The 20,343-nt window shown below is 48.8% G+C and overlaps 4 protein-coding genes across 4 annotated transcripts; 3 read left to right on the top strand and 1 right to left on the bottom strand.

The window, feature by feature from the left end:
- Nucleotides 1–109: 109 nt before the first annotated feature.
- On the top strand, nt 110–8,383 carry LOC136183878 (multidrug resistance-associated protein 1-like). The gene is made up of 21 exons (XM_065970685.1): nt 110–487; nt 543–716; nt 890–1,027; nt 1,078–1,215; nt 1,265–1,408; nt 1,461–1,522; nt 1,580–1,708; nt 1,821–2,075; nt 2,129–2,306; nt 2,356–2,610; nt 2,673–2,738; nt 2,794–2,931; nt 3,025–3,323; nt 3,374–3,500; nt 5,490–5,666; nt 5,721–5,888; nt 5,936–6,019; nt 6,091–7,302; nt 7,364–7,836; nt 7,907–8,101; nt 8,156–8,383. Exons 1-21 carry the CDS (start codon nt 434–436, stop codon nt 8,262–8,264), a joined length of 4,575 nt encoding a protein of 1,524 aa, XP_065826757.1. The 5' UTR covers nt 110–433; the 3' UTR covers nt 8,265–8,383.
- An 88-nt stretch (nt 8,384–8,471) lies between these two features.
- LOC136199978 (multidrug resistance-associated protein 1-like) lies at nt 8,472–14,687 on the top strand. The gene is made up of 21 exons (XM_065990298.1): nt 8,472–8,552; nt 8,607–8,780; nt 8,923–9,054; nt 9,102–9,242; nt 9,299–9,442; nt 9,497–9,558; nt 9,618–9,746; nt 9,804–10,073; nt 10,136–10,313; nt 10,373–10,627; nt 10,697–10,762; nt 10,827–10,964; nt 11,018–11,331; nt 11,384–11,510; nt 11,571–11,747; nt 11,816–11,983; nt 12,042–12,125; nt 12,174–13,616; nt 13,665–14,137; nt 14,194–14,388; nt 14,450–14,687. Exons 1-21 carry the CDS (start codon nt 8,499–8,501, stop codon nt 14,562–14,564), a joined length of 4,839 nt encoding a protein of 1,612 aa, XP_065846370.1. The 5' UTR covers nt 8,472–8,498; the 3' UTR covers nt 14,565–14,687.
- Nucleotides 14,569–16,093, bottom strand: LOC136199979 (doublesex- and mab-3-related transcription factor dmd-5-like). The gene is made up of 2 exons (XM_065990299.1): nt 15,795–16,093; nt 14,569–15,543 (listed from the first exon to the last, which is right to left on the bottom strand). The coding sequence occupies exons 1-2, from the start codon at nt 16,042–16,044 to the stop codon at nt 14,690–14,692; spliced, it is 1,104 nt and encodes a 367-aa protein (XP_065846371.1). The 5' UTR covers nt 16,045–16,093; the 3' UTR covers nt 14,569–14,689.
- Nucleotides 16,094–16,409: 316 nt separating this feature from the next.
- LOC136184016 (uncharacterized) lies at nt 16,410–20,301 on the top strand. The gene is made up of 3 exons (XM_065970835.1): nt 16,410–16,481; nt 16,721–17,176; nt 17,230–20,301. The coding sequence occupies exons 1-3, from the start codon at nt 16,466–16,468 to the stop codon at nt 20,079–20,081; spliced, it is 3,324 nt and encodes a 1,107-aa protein (XP_065826907.1). The 5' UTR covers nt 16,410–16,465; the 3' UTR covers nt 20,082–20,301.
- Nucleotides 20,302–20,343: the final 42 nt, after the last annotated feature.

Here is a 20,343-nt window from a genome sequence, read left to right as displayed (position 1 = left end):
TTGTTCTGGATAAGGGGCAGGTTGTCGAATTCGATTCTCCTGCTAACCTACTGGCAGAAAGAGGAATCTTCTACGGAATGGCAGTCCATGCAGGGCTTGCCTAATTCTGCAAGTTCATTTTATCTCTTCTTTGTTTTAATTAATTTGACGAAAAAGTGTCGGTACTGTGATCACAGCCGGACGGCTACAGTTCCACAAAGTGGCGAATTGGTTAGATTTTAACATTCTACGTTATGAAAAGCGTTACTCCTGTCTCATACCTAATCGAGTTGGCTCCACCCACATACCCATCAACACCGAGGGTAGCGCGAGCCGGAGCTGAGCCACGCCGGCCACGCCACGCTGCTGACTCCCGCTGACTCACGGTCGAGAGCGCGGAAGAATTCTAAAACTACAGGATCTACGGCTACGGACGCTTTAGCTTGCGGAGGCAATGAGTGCAAACGATCGCCTAAACGCGATGTGTCGCCCCGTTAGCGACTTCTGGGTACGGAAATAGCGTTCCTCTCGCGAGGTCACGGACGAATCAGTTGTGTTTGCAGGGCCACGCCGTCTCGATCGGGCAAATCGACCTGACTCCGTGCTTCGAAGACGTCGCTCTTCTCCTCGTACCGTCCACGTTTCTCATTTTGCTCGCGACGGTGCAGTTTTTCGTCGAAAGTCGTCCGGATGCGATCATCATCGTGCGTCGCACCAAACTACATGTTCTTCGCACGGTACGCAAACGCCTGCACCTCGGAAATAGAGAGCCGCGAGGAGGAAACAGAAGCCCATGAAAGGGCTGCCCTTATGTCGACGTGAACATTTTTTCCTAAAAAAATAATCAAAAATTTCACATCCAAAAAAACGATCCGTACACTTGGCTATAAATTAGATGGTTTCTTCTCAGGCCTTTGCTATCTGTTTGGGTTTGACGGGACTCGCGGATCTCGCCCGAGTTGTAAGCTATACCCAATGGGAGACGTTTGGTGCTAGCCAAGTGGCATCCTATCAGTATCTATCTCCAGCTATTTTATTTGTCATCATGGTACGGAGAGATAATATGTAGACTAGACAGTTTATAATGTATTCTGTTAGGTGTTGGTAGTGCTGAGTATTCAATGGTTCCGCAATCGAGGCGCTCGAGCACCGGGTACACTGCTTCTATTCTGGTTTCTAATGCTCATCTACGGCTCGTTGCGTCTTCGCACCTACATACTCATAAAGACATACGGCGTACGAGTAGTCTTTTGCGTGGTGATATTTTTTGATGAGGATGTACTAGGCTGTATCTTTTTCTACGGCTGGACACGACATCACGTTTCATCTCACTTTATCTGTAGTCAAATTCGTTCTCATTCTGATCTCGTTTGTGCTGTCCATAATGCCGGATCGGACGCCTCATTACGATCTTCTTGACAGCGATTCGGTTTGCACTAACAATTTAGCAGCCGTGCATAGAACGTCGACTCTTTCTTTAGAAAGTGTGTCCTGAGGCGAAGGCAACGTTTCTCTCGAAGATTTCCTTTTGGTGGATGACGAGGTGTGAACGTTGAATTCTAAAATCTCTCCTCAGGATAATCGAAATGGTGCAATTTAGTATGATTTTTACCGGGTACAAGCGTCCACTCACCGACGACGATCTCTTCGATCTCTTTCCCGATGATAAGGCTAAAGTGGTTGTGCCTCGGTTCCTAAACGCGTGGAATCACGAAGTCAACAAGACGAAGTAAGTAAGAAAAAGAAAGGCAGATATTTTAGCTACGTAACAGTAGAGAACCACAAGGCCTCATAAAGTAGATAAACAATTATATGGGACCTTGAATCGTGCCTGATTTCAGGTTGAAAAATGCTCGAAAATCGCAGCCGTCATCGCACGTCAAATATGACAGCAATGGTTTGAACGGGAGCGTCGAATCCCTGGACAAAGTAGCAATGATTCCACTTCATGACAAAGTCGATCGGCGCGGTCCCAAGGCAGCAACGCCGTCTCTATCCTTGGCTCTCGCCAAAGCGTTTGGGGGGCTAATGCTCACCGCTGCCGTCTTCAAATTCGGTCAGGACGTCTTGACGTTCATGGGGCCTCAACTTCTCAAGTCAGTCACCATACACTCTTGCTTCAATAAAAATAAAAAAATCGATGCATTAGATTGATGATTAATTTTACGAAGGACAAATCGATTCCCGTGTGGCGCGGCTACGTCTACGCCGTTCTTCTCTTCTGCAGCGCCCAAGCGCAGTCTCTGCTTTTGCATCAGTACTTCCATCGATGCTATCGCACGGGACTGCGCGTCAAGACGGCAATCATCAGCGCCGTATATCGAAAAGTAGAGAAAGAATGTGAAAAGGCGTAGACTCAATTTTCTTGTCTCCCAGGCGATGCGAATGAATAATCAGTCTCGAAGGGAGTCGACCGTGGGCGAGATCGTAAATCTGATGGCGGTGGACGCGAGACGTTTTCTCGATCTGATGCCTTATATTCAAATGATTTGGTCGGCTCCGTTTCAAATCATTTTGGCAATGTTTTTCTTGTGGGAAACGATCGGCGTGTTCACTCTCGCCGGTTTGGCCGTGTTGATTCTGTTGATACCCGTCAACGGCGCGCTGGCAGTTGTTTCCAAAAAATTGCAGGTTAGATAGAAAGTGGGAACTCTGATACGACGATGAAATTGGAACATCGTTGTCATTATAAGGTCAAGCAGATGAAATATAAGGACGAGAGGATTAAGCTTATCAACGAAGCTCTCAGTGGCATCAAGGTACATTCACCCAACCAAGGAGGCATTTTTCATTTGAATAATTCGCGTGCTCTAGGTTATCAAGTTCTATGCGTGGGAGAAATCGTTTTTGAAGACGATTTCGGACGTTCGAAAAAAGGAATTGGCCGTGCTGAAAGCGATCTTGTACTTGATGTCCGTCACGCGTTTCATGTGGACGTGTGCGCCGTTCTTGGTTTGTCGCCCCACTCTGTTAGATCAGCGAGAGAAATATATCTCTTGATCTAACAGCGTCACACGTTGCATATTTATCACTCTTGTTCCGTAGGTTGCTCTTACGACGTTCTCTGCTTATACTCTAACCGGTCACAGGCTGACTCCGGACAAGGCACTCGTGTCGCTTTCTCTGTTCGACATCCTACGATTTCCTCTCGTCATTCTGCCCGGAACCATATCGTCTCTCGTTGAAGCGTACGTGTCGATGAAACGCGTGACCAAGTTTCTCCAAAACGACGAGCTCGATCCGGAGGCGACGGATCGGTCGTCGGAGGGCGACGATGACGACGTGATAAAAGTGGAAGAGGCGTCGTTTTATTGGTCAAAAGACGACCGAGTCATATTGAGAGAGTAAGAAGAAGTAGTTAAAAGAAATTGGCTGTATATCGTACGCTATGTAGGGTGAGCCTCAGCGTCAAACCGAAGAAATTGGTGGCTGTTGTGGGCCACGTGGGAGCAGGCAAGTCAAGTCTGATATCGGCCTTTCTGGGAGAAATGGAAAAAGACGGCGGAAGCGTGACACTGAAGGTATAGTACAAATGCCTTAAAATTACAAGGGATTTGACCAAGCGACTCTCTTGTAATAAATTACAGTGAAATTACAAGAGTCTTGTCAAGCGACTCTCTTGTAATAAAATACAGTGAAATTACAAGAGTCTGGCCAGGCGACTCTCTTGTAATAAATTACAGTGAAATTACAAGAGAAAGGCGAACAGACTCTCTTGCAAAAAATTACAGTGAAATTACAAGAGACTGGCCAACAGACTCTCTTGTAATAAATTACAGTGAAATTATGGCCAACAGACTCTCCTGTAATAAATTACAGAAAAATTACAAGGGACTGGCCAACTGTTCTCTAGTGTAATAAATTACAGAAAAATTACAAGGGACTTGCCAACTGTTCTCTCCTGTAATAAATTACAGAAAAATTACAAGGGACTTGCCAACTGTTCTCTAGTGTAATAAATTACAGAAAAATTACAAGGAAATGGCCAACTGTTCTCTCCTTTAATAAATTACAGAAAAATTACAAGGGACTGGCCAACTGTTCTCTAGTGTAATAAATTACAGAAAAATTACAAGGAAATGGCCAACTGTTCTCTCCTGTAATAAATTACAGAAAAATTACAAGGGACTTTCCAACTGTTCTCTAGTGTAATAAATTACAGAAAAATTACAAGGGACTGGCCAACTGTTCTCTAGTGCAATAAATTACAGAAAAATTACAAGGGAATGGCCAAATGTTCTCTAGTGTAATAAATTACAGAAAAATTACAAGGGACTGGCCAACTGTTCTCTAGTGTAATAAATTACAGAAAAATTACAAGGGACTGGCCAACTGTTCTCTAGTGTAATAAATTACAGAAAAATTGCAAGGGACTGGCCAACTGTTCTCTCCTGTAATAAATTACAGAAAAATTACAAGGGACTTGCCAACTGTTCTCTAGTGTAATAAATTACAGAAAAATTACAAGGAAATGGCCAACTGTTCTCTCCTGTAATAAATTACAGAAAAATTACAAGGGACTTTCCAACTGTTCTCTAGTGTAATAAATTACAGAAAAATTACAAGGGACTGGCCAACTGTTCTCTCCTGTAATAAATTACAGAAAAATTACAAGGGACTTTCCAACTGTTCTCTAGTGTAATAAATTACAGAAAAATTACAAGGGACTGGCCAACTGTTCTCTCCTGTAATAAATTACAGAAAAATTACAAGGGACTTTCCAACTGTTCTCTAGTGTAATAAATTACAGGGAAATTACAAGGGACTGGCCAACTGTTCTCTAGTGTAATAAATTACAGAAAAATTACAAGGGACTGGCCAACTGTTCTCTAGTGTAATAAATTACAGAAAAATTACAAGGGACTGGCCAACTGTTCTCTCCTGTAATAAATTACAGAAAAATTACAAGGGACTGGCTAACTGTTCTCTCCTGTAATAAATTACAGAAAAATTACAAGGGACTTGCCAACTGTTCTCTAGTGTAATAAATTACAGAAAAATTACAAGGGACTGGCCAACTGTTCTCTAGTGTAATAAATTACAGTGAAATTACAAGGGACTGACCAACTGTTCTCTCCTGTAATAGATTACAGTAAAATTACAAGAGTCTGGCCAACAGACTCTCTTGTAATACATTACAGTGAAATTACAAGGGACTGACCAACAGTTCTCTCCTGTAATAAATTACAGTGAAATTACAAGAGACTAGCCAAGCGACTCTCTTGTAATAAATTACAGTGAAATTACAAGAGTCTGGCCAACAGACTCTCTTGTAATAAATTACAGTGAAATTACAAGAGTCTGGCCAACAGGCTCTCTTGTTATTAATAAATTACAGTGAAATTACAACAGACTAGCCAAGCGACTCTCTTGTAATAAATTACAGTAAAATTACAGTGGGACTGGCCAACTCTTCTCTCTTGTAATAAATTACAGTAAAATTACAGTGGGACTGGCCAACTCTTCTCTCTTGTAATAAAAAAAGGTAATCAATTGACTGTTCTTCCTAGGGATCTGTTGCATATGCTTCGCAACAGGCGTGGATCCAGAACGCAACTTTGCGCGAAAACATCTTATTTGGATTGCCGTACGACCCAGAGAAGTACAATCGCACCATTGACGTTTGTGCTCTTGAACCGGACTTGGACGTACTGCCAGGCGGAGACATGACAGAAATCGGGGAAAAGGTAAATCAGAGCTGCTTTATCAGTCTCCTTTAAGCTCCGTTTTCTGCTTATTAGGGTATCAACTTGAGCGGTGGGCAGAAGCAGCGAGTGAGCTTGGCTCGCGCCGTCTATCACAACCGCGACGTCTATCTTCTGGACGACCCACTGAGTGCCGTCGATTCTCACGTTGGTAAACATATATTTGATAATGTGATCGGACCAGAAGGCGTTCTAAGCGAAAAAGTACGGCGTTTCAGTCGAAATTTTGACGGCGTAACGGTTTTCTGTAGGTGCGAATATTTGTGACTCATAGCGTCGTCTTCCTTCCTCAGTGCGATCAAATCGTCGTCATGAAAGACGGAATAATCTCCGAAGTAAATATATTGATTAGACACGCGTCTGTCTAATGTCATTCGTTTTGACGTTTTGAAATTTTCATCTCCAGGTTGGCACGTACAACGAGCTTCAAACAAACAACGGCGATTTCGCCAACTTTCTTCGCATCTACGCCAGAGCGGACAGTCCCAACGCCGACGATGAGAAGAACGACGACGGCAACGATGACGTCAAAAAAGAAGCCGACGACAAAGACTCAGCGACGAAGCAGCAGACGTCCGACTCTCCAAAACCCGAAGAACGACGCCATTCGACGATAGAAAAGGAAAAGACGGAGGTCGGCAACGTGAAATTTGGCGTCTACGCTATTTACCTCCGCTCGTTGACGTGGCCCGTCGCCGCGCTAACAGTCGTCTTCTATCTTCTCCAAAACGGCGCGTCGGTCGGCTCGAACATCTGGCTCGCCAAGTGGAGCGACGACGAAATCGCGCGCGGACGCGAGAACGAGACGAACGTTACCGTCGCGCCAATCGGCTACTATCTGGGCATCTACGCGAGTTTCGGATTCGGTCAGGCGCTCGCCGTCCTTCTTACATCACTCGCTGTCGTTCTCGGCACGCTCATCGCCGCAACGAATCTCCATCGGAATCTTCTCGTCAACATTCTTCGCTCTCCAATGTCGTTCTTCGACACGACGCCGCTCGGTCGCATCGTCAATCGTTTCTCCAAGGACATCTACATGGTCGACGAGGCGATTCCCATGTCGCTTCGATGGTTTCTCGACACGTTTTTCAACGTTATTGCGATCGTTTTTATTATTTCGTACTCGACGCCGATTTTTCTCGTCGTCCTGCTGCCGCTCGGCGTTCTTTATTTTTTCACGCAGCGGTTCTACGTGGCGACGTCGCGACAGCTTCAGCGAATCGAGTCCGTTACGCGCTCGCCAATCTATTCGCATTTTCAGGAGACGCTCAATGGAACGAGCACGATACGCGCCTACGGCGCGACTGAGCAATTTGTCGCCGAGAACGAGATGCGAGTGGACACGAATCAGACGGCGTACTATCCGAACGTGTGCAGCAATCGTTGGCTCGCCGTACGATTGGAATTCGTCGGCAATTGCATCATTCTATTCGCCGCTCTGTTCGCCGTCATCGAACGCAACGACTCGCACGTTTCCGCCGGACTCGTCGGCTTGTCGATCTCGTACTCGTTGCAAATCACGCAGACGTTGAATTGGATGGTGCGCATGACGAGTCAATTGGAGGCGAACATCGTGTCAGTGGAGAGAGTGAAGGAATATTCGGAAACGCCGACGGAGGTGTGTATAACCTATAGCTATCCCAATAACGTCAATAATTTTATTTGTCGTTCTTTTGTAGGCTCCAGCCATTGTGGACAACTGTCGTCCGTCGCCCGGTTGGCCGAACCTGGGCGAAGTCGAATTCAATTCCTATTCGACGCGCTATCGCGACGGTCTCGATCTCGTTCTCAAAGACGTCGACTGTCGCGTGAAGCCGAGTGAGAAGATCGGTATTGCCGGACGCACGGGCGCCGGCAAGTCGTCGTTGACTCTCAGCGTGTTTCGTCTCATCGAAGCGGCGGGCGGCAGCATCGTCGTCGACGGCGTCGACATAGCGCGTCTCGGTTTGGACGACTTGCGCTCGCGCATTACGATAATTCCGCAGGATCCCGTTCTGTTTTCGGGAACTCTGCGTCTCAATTTGGATCCGTTTGAAGAGCACAGTGACGACGAGATTTGGCAGTCGTTGGAGAATGCTCATTTGAAAGAATTTTTCACTCTAATCAACGCGGATCTGAATTACGAGATATCAGAAGGAGGAGAAAATCTTAGGTGAGGCGGATAATATAAATCCGGCTCTTACGTAATTAAATTTTGAACTAATATCGTTATTGTTCTTTAGTGTCGGACAGCGGCAATTGGTGTGTCTCGCTCGCGCCCTTTTGCGCAAGACGAAAATTCTCGTTCTCGACGAAGCAACGGCGGCCGTCGACTTAGAGACGGACGATTTGATTCAGAAGACGATTCGTCGCGAGTTCGCAGACTGCACGATACTCACCATTGCTCATCGCATCAACACCATAATGGACAGCGACCGGTAAGCGAGACAAGCTGTTGTCACTCAGCGGATATCCGTCTTTTTTCTCTTTAGCATCATTGTTCTGGATAAGGGACAGATTGTCGAATTTGATTCTCCTGCTAATCTTCTGTCAAAACGGGGAATCTTCTACGGAATGGCAGTCGATGCTGGCCTTGCCTAATTCAGCTTTTTGCGAACCCTATTAAAGTTTATTCTTTGTGTTGATTTGAGGAAGTAATATCGGTGCTGCACAGCTACAGTACCAACGAGATTTTGGTTAGATTTAAAGTAAAGCACTTTTTTTGGATGTCACCTCATACCTATTTCGAGTGGGCATATCGAGTGACTCATCGTGAGTGGAAAAAAAGAAGGCGCACTGCGCAGGCTCGTAGCGAAGTCGCCGCGTGCCGACATAATGGGCGACGATAGTAGACTCGACGCGATATGCCAGCCCGTGAGCGTCTTTTGGGTGAGTGTTTGCATGCCTCCTTACAAGAGCAAACGGCGACGCGATGCCGCGTAGGGCGAATCCGTTACCCCAGGCTACGCGGACTTCTCGCCGTGCTTCGAAGACACGGCCATTCTCATCATCCCGTCCCTCTTTCTAATCGTCGTCGCCGCTGCCCAATTCATCGTCGAAGGTCGCAAGCAAGGACCGGGATTCATTCCGCTCACAAAGCTTCACATCTTTCGCACGGTAAGATGTCCACAAGATGTCCCACAAGAAGGCGGGGTCCTCTTGGGGAACGCGTAAACAATTACCACGCGTCCGTGGAAAATACTTCTTGTTCGTGGCTGTACTTTTACTTTTCACGTTCGCCGCGTTTCTTTTCACGCAGCTCTTCGCTGCTCTTTTGGGTCTGGTGTCGGTTGCCTATTACGGAAAACTGATCTACGACGCGAAGACGACGGGTGTCGACAACGTTGCAACGTATCAGTACCTTTTCCCCGCAATTCTTCTAGCAACGATGGTAGAAAAAGAAATGTAAATTCAATTATGACGTCATTCGTTCTTTAGATACTCGCCGTCATTAGCATTCAATGGTTTCGAAATCGCGGCGTCCGAGCGTCGGGAACTCTACTCATCTTCTGGTTTCTAATGGTCCTTTATGGCGTAATCAAACTGCGCACCTACATTCTTATTGAAGTTCACGGAGTGGTCAGTGGCATCCCGTTCGACTTCGCTCTTCTCACTTTTCCCGTCGTCGTATATAGAAAGACGAATTTTCTGTCGCCGGCACAGACATCGTATTCAAATTGAGCATGGCGTCAATCGAATTCGCCTTTATCTTGATTTCTTTCGTATTGTCGGTCATACCCGATCACGCTCCGCTTTACACGCCCGTCGACGACGAATTGGTGAGAAATGTTGTGGTAAAATTGGAAAATACGCACAATTTTTTGTATTCTCAGCGACCGTGTCCTGAAGCCAAGGCGACGTTTCTTTCTCGCATATCATTCTGGTGGATGACGAGGTATGCCAAAAACACAGAAGCGTCGTCGAGCGATTCTCCAAGTGTCTATCTCCTATTAGCACGATTTTCACCGGATATCGACGTCCTCTCACGGACGACGATCTTTTCGGTCTGTTTCCTGAAGACAAAGCGACCGTCGTCGTGCCTCGATTTCTCAGCTCTTGGCGTCGCGAAGTCGAAAAAGCGAAGTATGGAAAAAGAAATTGCGTCTACTAGTAGAAGAGAAGCAACGTATCCTTTTTTAGCCGAAAGAACGCTCAGATGTTGCAGTCGCTCGGCTACAACGAAAGCACGGCGCTGAACGCGAGTCTGAACACGCTGGCGTCGACGTCGATGCCGCAGGACAATAATCTCGCCACGCTCACCTTGACGAACTTGAAGGACGCTCGCATCAAGTTGCACGAGCCCTCGCTTACGAAGGCTCTCTGGAAGGCGTTCGGCGGGCTCATGCTTAGCGCCGCCTTTTTTAAATTGCTCCAAGATTTGCTCACCTTTGCCAGCCCCCAGCTGTTGAAGTGAGTTAGCCTGTTCATCATGTGGAGAATAATGTTTGTACGTCTTTCTTTCTCTCTCTAAGGTTAATGATCGCTTTTACGGCGGATCCTACGATACCGGCGTGGCGGGGCTACATCTACGCCGTTCTGCTTTTTGTCGTTGCCGAGATGCAGTCGCTCTTTGTGCACCAGTACTTCCATCGGTGCTTTCGAACGGGAATTCGACTCAAGACGGCAATCATCAGTGCCATTTATCGAAAAGTAGAACAACAAAGTGCAACACATTTCTCAAGTGTTTGATTTTCGTCTTCTCCCCCCAGGCTATGAGGTTGAATAATTACGCGAGAAAGAAATCGACTGTGGGCGAGATTGTCAATCTGATGGCAGTGGACGCGCAACGTTTCATGGATCTCATGGCGTACGTCCAGATGATCTGGTCGGCTCCCCTGCAGATGGTCTTGGCTATATATTTCCTTTGGGAAACGATCGGCGCGTCCGTGCTCGCTGGCATCGGCGTCATGGTGCTTCTAATCCCCGTCAATGCGGTGATAGCGGTTATCAGTAGAAAATTGCAGGTGAGAACCGACGTAGTCGTGGGCTGCGGGAAGGGACGAGAGAACTTGGCGGGGTTTTCTTTGTCGTAGGTCAAGCAGATGGTCTTCAAGGATCAGAGAATCAAGATCATGAACGAAGTGTTGAGTGGCGTAAAGGTAAGACGGCACACACACAAGAGAGCGCCCGACGTCTTGCGTGAATGTTCTTCTCTGGACGTAGGTGATTAAATTGTACGCTTGGGAAAGGTCGTTTCTGAGTTCGGTCACCCAAATTCGAAAGAGAGAATTGGCCGTCTTAAAAACGACGGCCTATTTGAACGCCGTATCGGCTTTCACGTGGACTTGCGCTCCTTTCATGGTATCTTCAACATAACCTAATTAAAAAATTGATAATTCGAAATTTAATTCTAGGTTGCCTTGGCGACGTTTGCCACCTACTCCCTCACCGGAAACAATCTGACGTCCCAAATAGCGTTCGTCTCACTGTCGCTCTTCAACATCCTTCGCTTTCCGCTCAGCATGCTTCCCATGTTGATATCGAACATGGTCGAGGCGTTCGTCTCGCTTCAGCGCGTCACGAAGTTTCTGAAGAACGAGGAGCTCGATCCTGAAGCGAGCGTGCGCGAACAACGACCGTACGCCGGCGGCGACGACGACGAAGAACTCATTGATATAGAAACGGCGTCGTTCTATTGGTCAAAAGACGAAAGGGTTATTCTGAAGGAGTAAGTATAAGTGAGAAATGAAATTGATTAATAATTAAATATTTTTCTATAGTTTGAAATTGAAGGTCAAGCCTGGCAAACTCGTAGCAATTGTTGGTCAAGTCGGAGCCGGAAAGTCGAGTCTCATTTCCGCGCTCTTGGGAGAAATGGAAAGAGAAGGCGGAAGTGTACGAATCAAGGTTTTTGAGCAGATGAATTTGTTCTTTTTCTTTGGTTTACAGTACTCTTCTCCCTCGTAGGGCTCTATTGCTTATGCGTCGCAGCAGGCGTGGATCAGAAACGCGTCGCTGCGCAACAATATTCTCTTCGGATTGCCGTTCAACGCGCAGAAATACGGCCGCGTCATACAGGCGTGCGCCCTGGGGCCCGACTTGGAAATATTGCAGAGCGGTGACATGACGGAAATTGGCGAGAAGGTTTAAAAGAAAAATTGATTTTATTTATATTTATTTATTTAAAATTTTTTACCTGTGTCTCTGTGTAGGGGATCAATTTGAGTGGCGGACAAAAGCAGCGAGTGAGCTTGGCTCGTGCCGTCTATCACAACAGCGACATCTACCTCCTGGACGATCCGCTGAGTGCCGTCGATTCTCACGTTGGCAAGCACATATTTGAAAATGTGATTGGACCGGAGGGAGTCCTCAAGGATAAGGTGAGAGTGCGATAAATGAAATCAATCGAGCGATTGAATATTTATATAAATATTTTAGGCGCGCATCTTTGTCACTCACGGCGTTGGCTTTCTGCCCCAATGCGATCAGATCATCGTCATGAAAGACGGCAAAATATCCGAGGTAAAGAAGAATCTAGGCTCTGAAAAAAAGATCTTATTCCTCCCTTAGATTGGAACGTACGCCGAGCTCCAAGCAAGCGAAGGCGCGTTCGCCGAATTTCTCCACAACTTCGCCCAATCGGGCACCGACGACGAAGACGACGAATACGACGACGACGAAGACGACGTTCCTCCAGTCGTCGAAGAGCCCGAATATCCCGGTCCGACGATAGGCGACCAAGTCGGTCTCACGGCCCAGTCGCCGCTCGACGACATGGAATCGAAGGCGCGCGAAGAGGTGCGTCAGCGTCGCTTGGAACGCCAATTGACGGCGCGAATCGACTCGCCGAAATCGATGCTCCGTCGCGAGTCGAGTCGCCAGCTGGTTCGTCAGATGAGTCGGCAGATGAGTCGGCAGATGAGTCGGCAATTGAGTCGTCAAATGAGTCGTCAGATGTCGCGTCAGAAGAAACTGGTGGCTCAAAAGTCGATGACGGAAAAGGATCGACTGATCGAGGCGGAAAAAACGGAGACGGGCAACGTGAAATTCGGCGTCTATCTCGACTACTTTCGCTCGCTCACCTGGCTCATCACCTTTCTCACCATGCTCTTCTTTCTTCTCCAAAACGCCGCGTCGGTCGGCTCGAACATCTGGCTCGCCAAGTGGAGCGACGACGAGGACAAGCGCGCGCTGAACGACACCAATGCGACCATACACGGCGTCGGCTATTACCTCGGCGTCTACGCCGGTCTCGGCTTCGGTCAGGGCATCGTCGTTCTGATCGCGACGCTCGTTCTCACCGTCGGCATCGTGCTCGCCGCAACGAAACTCCATCGTAACTTACTCTTCAATATTCTTCGCTCGCCGATGTCGTTTTTCGACACGACGCCGCTCGGTCGCATCGTCAATCGGTTCTCCAAGGACATCTACATGATCGACGAGACGATACCGCGTTCGCTTCGCGCCTTTCTCGCGACGTTTTTCAACGTTATTGCCATCATTTTTATTATCGGCTACTCGACGCCGATCTTTCTCGCCGTCATGGTGCCGCTCGCCGTTCTCTACTTCTTCACGCAGCGCTTCTACGTGGCGACGTCGCGACAGCTGAAGCGGATCGAGTCCGTTACGCGATCGCCAATCTATTCGCATTTTCAAGAGACGCTCAATGGAACGAGCACGATACGCGCCTACGGTTTGACGGACAAGTTCGTCACCGAGAGCGAGACGCGCGTCGATACGAATCAGACGGCGTATTATCCGAACGTGTGCAGTAATCGTTGGCTCGCCATACGGTTGGAGTTCGTCGGCAATTGCATCATTCTATTCGCCGCTCTGTTCGCCGTCATCGAACGAAAGAATTCGCATTTGTCGGCGGGACTCGTCGGCTTGTCGATCTCGTACGCGTTGCAGATTACGCAGACGTTGAATTGGATGGTACGCATGACGAGCGAATTGGAGGCGAACATCGTGTCGGTGGAGAGAGTGAAGGAATATTCGGAAACGCCGACAGAGGTAAGAATTTTTTGTACATAACTTTTAAATTTATACCTTTTTTTGTAGGCGCCGGCTATCATCTATAATTATCGGCCTCCGCCCGGCTGGCCGACTCACGGCGAAGTGACGTTCAGGGACTACTCGGTTCGCTATCGCGAGGGTCTCGATCTCGTTCTCAAAGGGATCGACTGTCGCGTCAAACCGAGCGAAAAGATCGGCATCGTCGGACGCACGGGCGCCGGCAAGTCGTCGCTGACTGTCGGCATTTTTCGTCTCATCGAGGCGGCGGGCGGCGGCGTCGTCATCGACGGCGTCGACATATCGCGTCTCGGCTTGGAAGACTTGCGTTCGCGCATCACGATCATTCCCCAGGATCCCGTTCTCTTTTCCGGCTCGCTTCGTCTCAATTTGGATCCGTTTGAAGATCACACTGACGACGAGGTTTGGCATTCGTTGGAGAATGCTCATCTGAAGGGTTTCGTCGATGCCATCAACGCCGGGCTTGACTACGAGATAGCGGAAGGCGGCGAAAATCTCAGGTACACACCGTCGCTACTAGATGTTTTCACTTTGTACCTAACGTTTTTTTTGCTAGCGTCGGTCAGCGTCAGCTCGTCTGTCTAGCACGCGCTCTCCTGCGCAAAACCAAGATTCTCGTTCTCGACGAGGCGACGGCGGCTGTCGACTTGGAGACCGACGATCTTATCCAGCAGACGATTCGTCGCGAATTCGCCGACTGCACGATTCTCACCATCGCTCATCGTCTCAACACGATCATGGACAGCGACAGGTAAAAAATTGAACGCAGCTAAAACCACTTACACTGCACGCCGGACGCTTTTTCTCATCAGAGTCGTCGTCCTCGATAAAGGCAGAATAGTCGAATTCGACTCGCCGGCAAATCTCCTAGCAAACAAAGGCGTTTTCCACGCAATGGCCGTCGACGCAGGAATCGTTGGCCAGTAGACAGTGTGGTAAGACTCGGAATTGTCATTTCGGTACACGCTGACGTTCGTACAGTACACAATGCGTTCATGCGAAACCTTTTCGACGTTATGTTAATCAAGTCTTTTTCGTGCGCTTCGAGAACTCTAGTACTCGTTTCCTCGAATCGGATCGTAGGTCCCCGTCGTCGTCGTCGCGCAGTTCGTCGCCGCGACGAACATCGCGTTGTATCTAATCGACGGCAGCTGCGATGACGGCGGCGGCGGCCGATCCGTATCGGAATCGATGACGGGCTGAGGCGACGGCGAACATGTGCTCGCGTTCGTCAGCATGCTGTTCGCGCTGTTGCATCGACTCCCGTCGTCGATCGTCGAACCGTAGACTTTCGCTTCACTTTGTTTGTTGAACGGCGCAAACGCAGACGTTCCGCCCGCGCCGTTGCATCTGCCGCTCGGTATCACCGATCCGACGATCGGCGAAGCGAGACGATCGTTGTCGGTTCCGCCGAGCGTCGGCGACCACGGCGACAAAAAGCTCGCGATCGGCGGAATGGCATGTTGAACCGGCGGCGTCGTTGCCGTCGTCGTCGTAAAAGCGGGGCTGAAGTGACTCAACGGTGTCGCCGCCGTCGCGTAGCAACGAGAATACGAAGCCGGCGACGGCGGTGGGGGTCGCGGTGGCATCCACCAAACGTACGGCGACGGTGTCGCTGGAGGCGGAGTCCACGGCATCGTCGCCGCACGTGCCGCGTTCAACGCCGTTGCAGATCCGTGGGTGGTCGGCACAGTCTCGTGTCGTTGCTGTAGCGAAACGAACGCCGGGGAACCGTAGGTGGGTGGCAGCGGTGGTAGATGGGCAGATTGAGATTGCGGTCGGTTGGCGGAGAGGGAAGAGGGCGGAGAGATCGCTTGGACGGCTGGTTGATCGACCGTTACCGTCTCGGACGCGAAAGTCGATGGGGGCTCTGTTGAAAAAGCTCGTTTTTCTTCTGTATCTGTACCTAAACGACACAGTTAGAGTACCAAAGGAAGAAAAAAAGACGATCGTCCTTTGGCGTGCCTTTGCACATCAAAGAGACCCCGTCGTCAAAATAACGTTTGAAGCGCGATTATATCGACTTTTCCCACGGGGCTTTTGTGTTACGACCGCGTGTAGCAAGTTTAGACTTTAGTTCGGAGGCTTTTCTAAATCGGTTTCGCGTTTTCGTGCAGCTGCGTGCAACATGTAGCAATTTAGCGCGGTAAAACTGACCCTCCTCTTTGGCCGTCGCTTTCTCGCCGGATTTGGTTGCCTGCTCTTGTTGGCGTCTCAACGCCACTTGGGCGGCCATCACTTTGCGTCGCTCGGCGATGAGGATGCACTTTTTGCAGCTGCAATTGCGGTAGGGGCACAACTTCTTATGGCCGCGAAGTCGCGCGATTTGGCCGTGATTTCGGCAGGCCGCGCACATAGGAACGCGCGGCGGTCGCATCGCGACGGAATACGAGTTCTGGTTTTCCATGTACACACTGAGTAGATCGCCGTTGGGTTTGTGCAGGTGTGGCTACACTGTTGGGTGTACAGCTGAATTGTTTCGAGTCCGTTGCAGAATGAGATAGCGTTGTCGACCAATGAGCAAGAAGCGCTGTGTGATCTGCAGAATAGGATTGTTGTGGTTGGTTCGCAGATAATTTGCAACGTGCATTTTGGGTTGATGGGCCCATGTATTCAGTTTCTAAATTACTGTATGTATATATCCTCAATTTGCATATTTTGTATTCAGAGGACATACAGTATGCATTAGACAGCTAAAAGCGATTTATAGACTGTATTTATCGGCAGCAGGCAAGCTCCCTGGGCACGCTCACGTAAACACGTTCCCGTATAAGAGTCAAAACACTACATTCTCCGCCACAGTTGAGCGACGCGAGCTGATAACGCCTATGAACCCCTCGAAAGGTGACCACCGGTTGCGCTTTTTAGTCTGCACGCGACTATACTACAGTTCACCGCCGAAACTAGCGCGTGCGAAAAATGTTGTCGTACTACTGACTGTACGACAACGAACGCCATTTATCGGTACTAGACTACTTTTTAGCTCGTTTTTTCGCGTGGCGTGCTGCGTGACGTAGATCGAGGCGGATCGAGGCGGCCATATGCACGTAGCCCGTAGTTTATGATCTCTTCTTCCCGTGCAGATCCCTTCGTCATCGTTTGCTGCGCGAAAGATACGAAAGAATTCGCCGACAGCCTGTGCATCGCTTTAGAGAAGGAACGCGTTCGCGTCTTTTCGTCGGGAACGTCGATTTTCTGGGGCGACAGCATCACGAAGGCGATGGAGGACGCGATCAAGGCGTGCTCCCACGGCATCATTATCATATCGCGCGGTTTCCTAAAGGCCAACCAGGCGAACGTGACGTATCTGGAGAACACGGTCGCGTCGGCGCTCATCTCGAAAGCGTCCAATCGCTCTCTCGATCCCAATTCGTCTTTTTCTCTCCTTCCCGTCTGCGTCGAGGGAAGAATCAGCGTCGACGACATGAGAGACGCCCATCCACTTTTGGCCAATTATCAGCCGTTGGAAGTCGACGAGAAGGCGGGACTTGAACATGGGGTTCGCTTGGTGATGGAAAAACTAACTCCCCTACTATCAAGTAAAGAAATTGTACGTACATGTACAATGCGTTTATTCACGGATTCTGTTTAGAACTGATAAGGATCGACAAATATTCTGTCTCTAAGAGTGCGATCCCTTTCAGTATGAGTACGCCGGTCGGTTCTCTTCCTGGCGAGCCTGCTTGCTTCTTCGGTCGTGACCGAGAATTCGATTTGGTACTCGATAGTATTTCTATTGATTTTCATCTCTGCTGCATTTCTGGTCCTCCGGCGGTGGGCAAAAGTGCGCTCGCCATCATGGCCGCTCATTACGCTCGACGCGGACAATTTCGCAATGACAAGCTCAAGACGCCGTGGAATATCGTCTACATCGACGTTCGGCAAATCGTTACGCCGGAAGAGATTGTCAAAGCGTTGCTGAACGCATTTGATCTGAGTTACAGCAACCTTCAGTCGACTGGAAAGTCCGAAATAATGTCCTTGTTGATGAAAGTGCAGGCTCTGAGCAATCTATGCATTATCATTGACAACGCTGATCTAGCTCTTGATTCCGATCACCAGGCTCAATTTCATGAACTGCTCGTGTCCATCATGAATTCCGCTCAAGAAGATTTGACCGTCGTCATTACGTCGTGCTACCGTCTGGGACGACAGTTCGGGGGCGACAGAAAAGTACAAACGATTGAACTGAATCGACTGGCCGTGGAGCCTGCACGCGAGATACTGAGACGCTTTAGTCCTGATTTCAGTGATCCAGATGCCGAAGTGGTTGCTCGAGACGTGTGCCAGGGGCTTCCAGGGTTTCTATCGCACGTTAGACGCGGTGCCGGCTTATCTGTGGCCGACCACGTTGACGCTTTGCTACAACAGCCCTTCGACTTCCTTAGTAAGTTACCTTATGACGTACTGCATCGTCATTTCGACAAACCTGTGATGAGTCTCTCGCAAGATCATCGGTCACACCTGTTCGCTTTGGCTCTGTTTGATGGGCCTTTTAGCAAAGCCGATGGCGCGATTGTACTTGGAACGGACGCGCGGACGTTTGGCACTGACGTCATCAATTATCTAGACTCGTTTTCATTAATAGAGCAAGATAGTGAAAATGAAGATATCTATAGCCTCTTGAGGATCTTTAGAGAGTTTCTTCGCAACAAGTGGGATTTTGTGTCAGAGGCCAAGGAGAGGTATTGCATACTTTGGCTTCAAAGAGTGTGCCGCATCTTGGATCATCACTATGATCGGAATCCCTGTAAGGCACTTTGCGATCTTCACACGATGATAAAAGAAGTGAAGCAAGTGCTAGGCTGGGTTGAGACGTACGCTACAAAAGACAAAATCTACGATCTGTGTCGCCACCTCGCTCTCAGTCACAGGTCAATGCTACGGTTCTGTATGACGCCGGACGAACTAAAAAAGTTTTACATTATGTGCATTAAAGAAACGTCAAGGCGAAAAACAGCTGATGAAGAGGCGGTTTTAATCGAGGGAAAGCTTCGGCTTCGTTTGGCCGAAGCCTTGTTGGACGGTAATGACTTGGACGGGGCGACGGCGAATCTGTCGTCCCCAGAAGTGAACCGTGTCATAGAGCGACTTAGCAGTCGATGGCAGATTCGAAATGATATACTACAAGCGAGAATCAATGTAGAATCTCATCAGCCTGAAGAATCGCAATTCGCAATTCAAAGCTTGCAAACCATTTTGAAGGAATCAGACAAGATACAGAGCACCCACGAATACGTAGACGTTTGTCGTGTCCTTTCCGACGCTTACTACGACGTGAAAGACTATAAAACCTCTATCATGCATCTCTACAATGCTCTCGCCTGGTGCCGGATCTATTTCGGAAAAGACTGCGATAGGAATCATCCGAACACATGCGCGCTACTTTCGCGTCTGGGTCACTGTTATTTCTGCCAGACGAAGTACGACAAGGCGTTGAAGTATCATTTGCAAGCGTTGAAGATGTCTATGGATTTACAGTGCGATCATCTGACGATTGCCGCCAAGTGGTATGAAGTGGGCATCTCTCGACTGGGATTGTCTGCTGAGCGGAAATTGTCTGCTGAGCAGAATACCCTAGCACGAAACGAGCTCGAGAACGCGATTGTTCTTCTGGAAGGCGAGACTTTGTTTGAGATGATTCCCTTGTGGATTCTTGCGAAGCAGATCGTTGCTAAGCGGTTGACGTTTGACGGCGTGGTCCTACTTCAAGAAGGACGTTTGTCTGAAGGTTCGTCGCTGCTCCAAAAGGCGGAAACCCATTTCAAAAGCTTACCGGAAGAAGGTGTAGAAGAATTACCAGACGACATGGCCAAGGAGAACACTCGCTTTCTTTCCCTTCTGTCTCATTTACGATATTATCCGGACGCAGCAGCGGCGGGGGCTTCTTCAGTGACAACGGATAGCCTCGCCACAGACATTTGCCTAACGTTGTATAGCTCGCATGGACTCCGTTGTTTAGCCTTCAATGCTCTGGGTCACGCCGGAGCATTGCGTCAATCGATGTCCTCTCTCGACGCCCTGCCTAGTTTGGATTCTCGAGAAGAATTTGATGCTTGTGAACCTCGGACGTCTACTCCCCTGTTTGGGCGCTCCCAGTCACATGAATCATCGCTGGTGAATCCGAGATCTCTGTCGTCGTCGTCGTCGTCTTCGTCTGTTTCGGTGACACCGGTTCTGTTTCGTAGCCTGTCGCGAGGATCGCATTCGAAGACGGGCCCGAATATAGCCTGCTGTGCTCCCAATCCGTCTCGAAGGTTTTTCCGCTGCTCGACTGGCAGCAGTCTTGCGTCTGTTTCTAGCTTCAGCCAAGATCGTCTTTCTCCCGATTCAGATGAAGAATTGGAAGAGGATTCTCGTCAGGATGATTTTGGACTTGTCATAAATGCAAGCACATCTCGGGATCGGGCTGTTGACCCATCGACCGTATCTTTTCCTCAGTAGCAGATTTATAGAATTTTAGGAAAGACTCGGAGTCCTTTGCCGATAAGCTGTGCGTCGGCTTGCTCTCGGCAAAAATCGACGTCTTTGTCGAAAGTTTGTACGCTGGGGCACGGATACTAGACTTCTTCTATAGTATCCGTGGCTATAGGGCGACGTCGTCGCCGACGAAGTGGGAGTGCATTTTTTGAACACTTGATTTGATTTGATAGATTCAGTACATGCTGTATGCGCCAGCGGTTCATGCAGCCGCCAGTTGTACAGT

Source organism: Oscarella lobularis, chromosome 2, assembly GCF_947507565.1.
Source record: "Oscarella lobularis chromosome 2, ooOscLobu1.1, whole genome shotgun sequence".
In the NCBI taxonomy this organism is placed as follows: domain Eukaryota; kingdom Metazoa; phylum Porifera; class Homoscleromorpha; order Homosclerophorida; family Oscarellidae; genus Oscarella; species Oscarella lobularis.
Note: the sequence above shows the minus strand (reverse complement) of the source record. Positions and strands in the feature narration are given on the sequence as shown.

Bases quoted from the DNA above. Each gene is read 5' to 3' on its own strand.
- LOC136183878 (XM_065970685.1), top strand. From the start codon at position 434: ATGAGTGCAAACGATCGCCTAAACGCGATGTGTCGCCCCGTTAGCGAC. The intron at 7,303-7,363 runs GTGTGTATAACC...GTTCTTTTGTAG, and splicing joins ATTCGGAAACGCCGACGGAG to GCTCCAGCCATTGTGGACAA. The intron at 7,837-7,906 runs GTGAGGCGGATA...ATTGTTCTTTAG, and splicing joins GAAGGAGGAGAAAATCTTAG to TGTCGGACAGCGGCAATTGG.
- LOC136199979 (XM_065990299.1), bottom strand. From the start codon at position 16,044: ATGGAAAACCAGAACTCGTATTCCGTCGCGATGCGACCGCCGCGCGTT. The intron at 15,544-15,794 runs GTCAGTTTTACC...TGTGTCGTTTAG, and splicing joins AGCGACGGCCAAAGAGGAGG to GTACAGATACAGAAGAAAAA.
- LOC136184016 (XM_065970835.1), top strand. The intron at 17,177-17,229 runs GTAAAGAAATTG...GATTCTGTTTAG, and splicing joins ACTAACTCCCCTACTATCAA to AACTGATAAGGATCGACAAA.
- LOC136199978 (XM_065990298.1), top strand. From the start codon at position 8,499: ATGGGCGACGATAGTAGACTCGACGCGATATGCCAGCCCGTGAGCGTC. The intron at 9,747-9,803 runs GTATGGAAAAAG...ATCCTTTTTTAG, and splicing joins CGCGAAGTCGAAAAAGCGAA to CCGAAAGAACGCTCAGATGT. The intron at 11,984-12,041 runs GTGAGAGTGCGA...TAAATATTTTAG, and splicing joins AGGGAGTCCTCAAGGATAAG to GCGCGCATCTTTGTCACTCA.